This window comes from Marmota monax, unplaced genomic scaffold (assembly GCF_021218885.2).
Source record: "Marmota monax isolate L192 unplaced genomic scaffold, Marmota_monax_Labrador192_F-V1.1 WCK01_AAM20220418_F8-fsc00007, whole genome shotgun sequence".
Classification (NCBI taxonomy): Eukaryota; Metazoa; Chordata; class Mammalia; order Rodentia; family Sciuridae; genus Marmota; species Marmota monax.
This window is the reverse complement of record NW_026692781.1, coordinates 10,424,310-10,432,978: the sequence shown is the minus strand read 5'-3', so window position 1 is coordinate 10,432,978 and position 8,669 is coordinate 10,424,310. Positions and strand designations below refer to the sequence as shown.

The 8,669-nt window shown below is 51.7% G+C and overlaps 2 protein-coding genes across 2 annotated transcripts; both read right to left on the bottom strand.

The window, feature by feature from the left end:
- Nucleotides 1-284: 284 nt before the first annotated feature.
- Nucleotides 285-1,243, bottom strand: Hoxd12 (homeobox D12). The gene is made up of 2 exons (XM_046447152.1): nucleotides 670-1,243; nucleotides 285-523 (listed from the first exon to the last, which is right to left on the bottom strand). Exons 1-2 carry the CDS (start codon nucleotides 1,241-1,243, stop codon nucleotides 285-287), a joined length of 813 nt encoding a protein of 270 aa, XP_046303108.1.
- Nucleotides 1,244-6,362: 5,119 nt separating this feature from the next.
- Nucleotides 6,363-8,229, bottom strand: Hoxd13 (homeobox D13). Its single transcript, XM_046447145.1, has 2 exons — nucleotides 7,452-8,229; nucleotides 6,363-6,613 (listed from the first exon to the last, which is right to left on the bottom strand). The coding sequence occupies exons 1-2, from the start codon at nucleotides 8,227-8,229 to the stop codon at nucleotides 6,363-6,365; spliced, it is 1,029 nt and encodes a 342-aa protein (XP_046303101.1).
- Nucleotides 8,230-8,669: the final 440 nt, after the last annotated feature.

Here is an 8,669-nt window from a genome sequence, read left to right as displayed (position 1 = left end):
GGTGACTCCAGGCACCACATGGAAGACTTAAAGTTAAGGGTGCATTGCAACATCCAAATGCCCCTAGGAGCTTATCAGAGAGAGGGGAAAGCAAAAAGGCCCAATTGGCTTCATCTCCAAATCTCCTACTGTCCTCTGGGGCTGTAGACTAAGCAGGAGAGTACCCGGGATCAGTAGGAGTAGGAGCCAAAAGAAAAGCCTCAGCCCCCAGCACCTCCCCCGCACGCAAGCCAGGCCTCGGTCCAAAAGGGCAGGCCTGGCTCGTCAGCCCGCCACACTAGCGGCTAATAGAGCGCCAGCGCCTGCTCACGCAGCACCACGCGCTTCTTCTTCATACGCCGGTTCTGGAACCAAATTTTGACCTGCTGGTCGCTGAGGTTCAGCCTGTTGGACAATTCCTTGCGCTTCTGTCGGTTGATGAATTCGTTGACAAGGAATTCGTTCTCCAGCTCCGCAATCTGCTGCTTTGTGTAGGGTTTCCGCTTCTTTCGGGCCCTCCCAGGGGCCGACCCCCACGGCAGGCCTGCAACACAGCCCCAACCTAAGTCAGCTCTGCCGGCTCCCAGTCGATCGCCCGCCCTCGGCGGTTCCCCTCCCCCTACAACCCCTCCCCGCATCCCACCTCCCATCCCGGCCCAAACCGGCTCAGGGAGTGTGGGCACCGTTTACCGTCGGGCAGCGAAGGTCGCAGGCAAGAGGCGACGCCCGCCGCCTGCATTGTCATGTTCAAGTTGAGCGGGCCCTTGGTGTCCTCCTTGAAGCTGGCGGCGCAGGGGGCACCCTGGAGCAGGGTCGCTGAGCCTGGAGCCACACGGCTCATACCCGCGTAGTCGTACTTGGCTGCTTTGAGAGCAGCTGCTGTAGGGGCCAGGCTAGACTCAGGGACGAAGGGCTGCCGCGTTCGGCCGCGCTCCTCCAGCCCAGAGGCCGCTTCCGGCGTATAGAATTTGACCTGCTCTTCGGGTCCATCCTTGGCCCCCGGGGGCTGTAAGCCAAGAGGCCCAGAGCCAGCCAGGTAGGACTGCGAGAAGCCGCCAAAGGCAGTAGCGCTGGCAGGCTGCGCCGGAGCGCAAGAAGCAGGCGTGGCGGCCCAGGGCAGCGCGCCGCGCGGATATGAGATGGGGGGAAGCGCGGCCAACTGGCCGCCATTCGGCCGCAGGTTGGAAAAGTAGAAAGAGTCGGGCGACTGCAGATTCAGAAGCGAACCCACATAGCCCGCTCTGTAGAGACTGCGCTCACACATCTCCAACAAAGGGCTTCGGCTGCGCTCGCAACAGTATTTAGTTACAACCGGGAATAAGAGGACAGGCTCAGACGATTGGACGAAACTTTGCCTGCAGGTTCTTCAAAGTCGGTCATTTCAGCACCGCCTACATCCCCCGACCCGTTTTTCCCCCCCTTCAGGGTATTATGATAACACCAGTAATGTTCGATGGCGAAGGACGAGGCTGCGGGCAGAGCCAAAGCATGTTGAGCAAGGCGAAGCTTCTGCGAGTTTCCGGGCCTGGCTTCAGAAGCTGGAGACATTGAGCTGAGGGTGCCTTTGCCCAAGTCCCTTGGGACCCTTCCTAATCTTGATTGGCTTTGCCACCCTGTCTTCCGCTGGCTACCTGGGCCGGGATCGCTTCTACAGGCTTTAAGTTGCAGCTTTAACATTTTCAGTAACAGGCGCCTCTGGGCTTGTCTGGAGAGAGTGCGGTCTGGCGCGGCCACTTCTGTCCCTGCATCTGAGCATTGCCACTCTTATCCCAATATAGGAAGGATCTCTCAAGAGGCCTCCCCCCCAGGGATTCTGGAAGCAAAGATTCATTGCCTGAGCCCTGGGTTCCAGGCCGCAGACAACCTGAGAGCTTTACCAAACGCAGAGAAAATGTATCACAAACTCTGCCCAAATTTGGCACCTGGAAGGAAGGATGCTTCACAACAGTCTTGGTGTGTGTCCCCATAGCCAGGAACTCTGCTCCTAGAGAAGTTGCTGTCCAGGTCCCTGGAGACTGCTACCAGGGAATCCGGCATCTTGAGTAGCCAATCCTAGCCAAAGTCTGCATTCCTTTTATCGCCAGGAGTCACCTTGGCAACTATGCCCTGCAAACCAGAACTCCAAACTGTTTATCCGCCTCGTGGTAGACAGTGCAGGACAAACTCCCACCACCAAGTGGGAAAAGGCAGACGAGCCAAGGCACCTGGCCAGGGAAGAGCAGGGCGCACGGAGGCAACCAGCTAGCGGTGTTTCTTGCCTCTGTGCTTCCAGGGCCGCGGGCCGCGGGCGGGTTCACCGGTCTGGCAAACAGAAGCGGGAAGGGCAGCAGTTCCTCGCGGGGAACAGTATGCGCAGCCCCATTGTAGGCCCTCTTGTCAAGTCTAGCTGGAGGACTACGGGTCTTCTCATGCATCGGGTATCAAGAACTCCCTAGATACCCCGCGGTGGGCGCCAGCCCCAACCTGCAGCAGGCCCCGCAGTCCCGAGCCAAGCTGGAACTGGTTAGATCGCCAGCTCCAGCACCGAGACCACACAGGCGCCGCCAGAGGGCAAGGCTGACCACCGCGCTGACTTTATTGTGTGAGTTATGGCGACCAATTGGGCGGCTCTGGAGAAAGCAGTCGGCCTCTTCCTCCTGCTGTAGGGCGGGGGTGGGGGATGGAGGTGGGGAGATAGGGAAGTGAGGAGGTGGGGAGGGGAGGTGCTGTTGGGAGGTGAGCGGGGAGATGGGGGTGGGGAAATCCGGGGGCTCCTTGAGGGCGTGGCAGAATTTCCTTAGGGCCGTCCTTTTTTTTTGGGAAATAGGGATAAGCCCAAGCTGTAAACCCTGTAACTAAAGGCCTAAGGGAACCAGGTATTGGGTCCCTAACAATTCTCATCTTGGGGGACTCGCCCTGTTTTTCAGGAGGTGTAGCCTCCTCAGGCAGAAAGCTCCAGTTCCAAGAGTGCCTGTAGTCCCCTCACCTCTGGTCTTCTATGCACAGCAACTTCCTGGTATTCCCAAACCCAGGGGTGTCTCCTTTGGACTCTTGGGGCAGTCTTAGAATGGCTATTTGCCTCTTAGGACTCAATGCATAAAACAACCAAGCGAGAAACAGAAAAGACTGTAACATCTAAACTTCCTCTATTGTTTCTTGCCCAGTCACCCAACATCATCACCCAGGTTTATGACTTTCGAGGTCTGGCAGGCAAAGCCATAGGGAGCTAGGAGCTGAAGAACCGAGGGGGAGGTGGTGGCGGGAAGGAGGCTAGGCAGATGAGCGAGAGAATGGGAAAGGAGCTTTTGGCGGAGCTAAATGGTAAGCTCTGCCAATGCCGCCGACCGCCCAGGAGATGGCGAGCGCGCTCCACGCCTGGCGAGGCGCTTCCGCACGGTCAAGATCAACAGTGAAGGGCGGTGCAGCCTGCCTGGGGTCGCCAATCCTCCCGGTCATGGCCCGCTGCCAGGCCCCGCAGATAAATTCGTAAAGCCAGAGATCGTCGCAGCGAGGCTGATCCAAAGAGCAAAGCCAAGGGACCCAGCAGGCTGCCAGACTTGAAGCAGCATTGCGGCCGCCTCTTTGTCTGGCCTTGCGTCTCCAACGCTTCCTTCGCTTCTTGAATCACTCTTACACGCGGGTCCTAGAACCCCACCAGCGGAGCAAAAAATGTGCCAGGTTTCAGAGTAACTCTCCCAAAGGGTTCTGTCTCTCACCGTAGTAACAGCCTCTCAAACTCCCTTTGCCTTCCGGGCTCCCTGTGGGCCTCGCTTCTAGGGCCTTGGCCACTTACCCATTCCTCTCCTGCCTCCGCAATTCGGAATATAAAAGGAACACATAAAAATAACAAAGCCTTCATCTGTTATTGATTTAGCCGTCAATCCAAATTCTACCAGAGAGCATTTGGGCGCAATTTTAATCTTCAGTCAACCTCCCATTTCTCTTAGGCGGAGGGAAACTGACTTGCAAACCTCAAATGGAAAGAAAACGTGGAGGCAAACCTTCTATTCACGATGGGAAAGCCGAGAAATGGACCTAGGAAACGCAGCGCGGTCTTCTACAGGAAAAAAAAAAAAAAAGTGGGGAAGGAGAGGACAGCGATTGGAAGAAGGAAAATTAGGCCAGTTTCTGATGAAAACATCTTGAGAGAAAAATATTGAAAATTTCAGTGACCCTTTCCAAAGTGTACTGTCGGCGACTATTTTCAGGGGTGATTCTATATACTGAATGGAGAGTCTATCTCTGTGTCTGTCTGTTTCTTTCTTTCTTATAGCGAAGTAGGCCCTGCAATCGGCGGTAATACATGGGGAAAAAATCATAATCAAGCTGGGCCAGAGAAAACGAAAGTAGTTCCTAACTTGAGGTCCCTGCGTTTTCTCGAAGAACCAAACCCTGACAGAGAAGTTTACATTTGTGGGAGATTTTAAAAATCCGTGTTTAACTAACTTGCATATCAAAAAGTTAGCCAACACTAAATCGTATTAGGAGCTAACAAGGAAGAGTGCCCAATTTTCCACCGGCCATTTCCCTGAACGGCAAAAAGGCCTCAAAGAGAAAGTTCCCAATTCCTAAAAATTGTGTCTAGAAGTTAGAATGTATAATCGTGTTTCTAGTTTCTAGTTGTTAAGTGTTGTGCATAGACTGCCTGAGAAAATGACGGGGGATAAGAAATGTTCCTTTTTCGATTTCCAAATATGGATATGCTTTTATAATTTCAAGACCTTCCTATCAAAGGTATTTATAATGGCTTTTCTGGGCTGAAAATTTCCAAGTGAGATATCCCATAGCCAGGCACACTAATATATATGGATTTTTAAAGTAAATAAAACTGGATTGAGGATGTAGTCCAGTGGTAGAGTGCCCTGGGTTCAATCTCCAGTACAGAACCAAAGTAAATTAATAAATAAAAATATTTAAATAAATTTATAATGGAAGAGAAATAAAATTTTATTGGAAAAATTTTAAGGCTAGGCTGGGAAAATATCATTTTAGACATTGCAAATGATATCCTTATTAAAAAAAACATCACTACTTATGTTAAGGGGAGAGGTTGTGCAGAAGTAGAACATGGAGTTTTCAGAGACCAGAACTGGTGCTGAGTTTCCTTCATTTATAGATAACATCACAGTGTTCAGGAGAAGAAGATTTTATAATAAATAAGAACAGTTTCTAGAGGCAAAACAAACTTGAAAAAAGAAAACAAAAGTATAAAGACTCGAGGAAATAAGAAAGTTCTGTTTATTTGCATCTCCCTAGGAGTAAAAAAAAAGAGTGAATTTAAATGCCTGAGGCACTGCTTTATGTGTTCCAGCTCACAGACATTGCATCTAAAAAAATAATCTCTCAGTTGTATAAATATGCAGCACTTTAAAAGTAGTTATTTTGCATCAGTTTCAGAAACATCACTCTTTTCTTCTTGGACCTTACAGTTACACATTTTAAAAATTTGTTAGATGTTCGAAAGCTCTGTGGGAGTCTCAATGCATTTGTTCAGACAGTTAAGTTCTTCATTGGATTCTGAATAAAAGTTCCCACCCATGGCCACATTGGTCTCTTTCCAGGGATTGAGGCCAGTTGCATATTCCTGAGTCCAAGGAAAGGGGTGCATTTATACCATCATGGGTCACTCTACCAATTGCAGTTATTTAAGCATTTGCATCTAGAATTTGAGAAATGAAGGCATCCATGAAGACATATTATTTTCAAATAATTGAATCTACAAAGTGTTACGAGTATACAACTAAAACAGAAAGTAAGACCCAAAGTTGGAAAGATTGTCCTCATTTTCATATTGATACAAACACTATTTAATAAGGTAGCTGCTTTTAAAGTCATCACAGTGCCTTTAGCCTCCGATTTTCAGACTTTCTTGGTGACCCCGGGGGCACTGACTGGGGAGAGCTGTTTCTACTTGCCTCAGGGCAACTGCTGGGAACTAATGATTCAATTAACTAATCACAGGATATGAATGACTGCTAATGTTCTAACCTAATGGGTTATGAAGATAATCAGTGCTGGAAACACAGATAAAGTGATTTAAAAAAAATAAAGACCTTAAATCAGAATGGCACTTCTGAAATTCATTTTGGGGATTATTAAGAAATACTCAAGTCCTTTATACTGGCCTGGAGGGAGAAACAGAACATTTAAAAACATCATTTAAAAAATAAGCCTAGACAAGAACAAAACCAATAATAAACAAGTAGAAACAGAACTACAAAGTCAAGTTGGGAAGCAAAAGGTTTGGGAGCCAGATAAGAGTCAAAAGAGAGAAACAATTCACAAAATTTGCCATCATTGTTAGGGGATAGGGGAGGGGAATTAAATACATATTCAAGTCTTGCCAGCGGTCTTTTGGCGACATTTGAAAGCATTTAAACTGTCTGTGGCCAACTTGGCCCACATCAGGAGACAGTATCTTTGAGCTTGGAGACAATTTTCTTGTCCTTCACTCTTCGGTTCTGAAACCAAATGGTCACTTGTCTCTCGGATAGGTTCGTGGCAGCTGAAATCCGCCGCCGCTTGTCCTTGTTAATGAACTTGTTAATGGCATACTCGTTCTCCAGTTCTTTGAGCTGCAGTTTGGTGTAGGGCACTCTTTTCTTCCTTCCCCGTCGGTAGACACACATGTCCGGCTGATTTAAAGCCACATCCCCTGGTACAAACAACAGCATGGGGAAAATTAGACTGGGATATTTGGAGCACTTAGCTGGGAACTGTGTGTGTGTGTGTGTGTGTGTGTGTGTGTGTGTGTGTGCGCGCGCGCGCGCGCGTGCACGCGTGCACGCATGCACTCAGGAGCGCTTGGAGGGATGTAGAAGGAAAAAAAACCAGGTTGTTTATATTTTATTATTATTTACACAGACTTTTTTTTACACGTTATTAAAGAAAGGCTATTTGTACTTCAAAACAAAGGCTAATTTGATGGATCATCATGGTTTCTCAATCCGGCATCTTAACAAGCCGGTGATTTTATGGCCTGGTTATTGGGGACGCTCATAGGACAGTTTTTCTACAAATGCCAGTTGCATACATTCAATCACACACAAACACACATGCACACAAATTCAGATATTTTGCTCAACCTTTGATTCCTGGGTCCCCTGTGTTTGGAGTTTGAGCGCTTTAAGAAGCTTTAGTAGTTACCCTGGGGACAGTCCTTGAAAAGTGGGGGCTGAAATCTGTAACACCTCTTAGGAAAGAGGCCTCTTCAGAAGAAAGACAGTCCTTAGCAAAGGGCACCCAGAGACTCTCAACTTTAGGAGAAAAACTCACTTGCACCGCACACACGAAGGAAAGGATTGTGAGAGAGGTGGTTTAAATCAGAGGAAGAATTTACAGCTTTCAGAAGAACTGGACAAACTTTTCCACTGGGTTAACCCTGATCAGGTTAGCAGCACAGGCATCTACTCCCAATTAGGGAAGTACACTCCTAGTTCTTTTCTCCTCTTTCCCGTCCCTGGTTGTCTTCCCCTTTTCTCCATTGTCCCTACCTGGAAAGGATGATTTCCAAAAGTGGGACCCCTGTGGCTGGTCCTTGGCGCAGTACACCTGGCTGTTCCACCCGTTGGCCAGCGTCCAGGACTGGTAGCCCTCCATGGAGATATATGCCTCGTGCCGAGGCTCCCCGGAGCCGAAGGTGGACACCATGTCGATATACCCAGGCACGTGTTGGTAGGGGCTCGTGTAGCCCTGGTAGAAGGACACCTCCTTGGCTCGTGCGGGCACCTCGTTAGTCGGTACACTGCTGCTCGCCAGGCCTGACACGTCCATGTACTTCTCCACCGGGAAGCCTCCCAGAGAGGCGTGCGGGGACGACTTGAGAGCATTCTGCTGTAAGCCCACGCCATGCGACATACGGCAGCTATAGTAGCCGTTGCCGAAGTGGTAGCCGTAGCCCAGCGCTGGAGCGCCCGGTGGTGCTGCAGCGGCCGCTGTGGGTGCAGGCGCTGTGCACTCTTTGGCTGGGGGAGCCTCTGGGCGCGCAGCAACCACAGCCGAAGACGATGACGATGAGGCAGAGCCGGTGCGCTCAGATGTCCCCGGGTATGCAAAGCTGGAGGCCGCCGCCGCCGCTGCCGCCGCCGCCGCCGCCGCCGCTGCCGCCCGCCCTGAATGTGTCCCAGCAAACACTGGCGCGGAAAGGAAACCACGGCACTGGCCGGGAGCCGCTGCCGCCGCCACCGAAGAAGAGGAAGAGGCCGGGGCGGCCCCGGCGGCCCCGGCGTCCGCCCGCAGCCCGTCCATGTCCCAGCTCCCAGGACGGCTCATGACCTGGCCTGGCCCGGCCCGGGCCCTGGCCCTGGCCCCGCACAGGACACCATGGCGCGGTGCACCTCCTCCCTCCTCTCCTTTCTCTCCGGTTCGCTCGCTCCCGCCCTCTTCCTCTTGCCCTCTCTCCCTCTGCGAGCCTCCCGCCTCCTGCCCGCCCGCCCGCCCTCCAACAGGTTAGCTCATCGCGGGACGTTTATAAAAACGAAGTTCAGGTTGGGAGGGGGCCTGGGCCGGTCGGGGGGCCGCCTCCCGCCCCGAGGGCGCCGGCCGGGGGCCGTGCCATTGGCTAAGCGGGGCCACGTGGGGGTGGGGGCGAGGGGGAGCCAGACTCCAGGCGGGGGCTTGACTGGACCCACCCACCCGGCCCCCACCCCTCCATAGCTCCGTGCGGAGCCCACCTCCCATTCCCTCCCTCCCCCACGAGTTGATTGCGCGAC

What these genes read in the sequence shown, in the direction of transcription:
- Hoxd12 (XM_046447152.1), bottom strand. Translation starts at nt 1,243, where the DNA reads ATGTGTGAGCGCAGTCTCTACAGAGCGGGCTATGTGGGTTCGCTTCTG. An exon ending in GCGACCTTCGCTGCCCGACG is followed by an intron (nt 524 to 669) that starts GTAAACGGTGCC and finishes GCTGTGTTGCAG; the next exon opens with GCCTGCCGTGGGGGTCGGCC.
- Hoxd13 (XM_046447145.1), bottom strand. Translation starts at nt 8,229, where the DNA reads ATGAGCCGTCCTGGGAGCTGGGACATGGACGGGCTGCGGGCGGACGCC. An exon ending in TTGGAAATCATCCTTTCCAG is followed by an intron (nt 6,614 to 7,451) that starts GTAGGGACAATG and finishes TGTTTGTACCAG; the next exon opens with GGGATGTGGCTTTAAATCAG.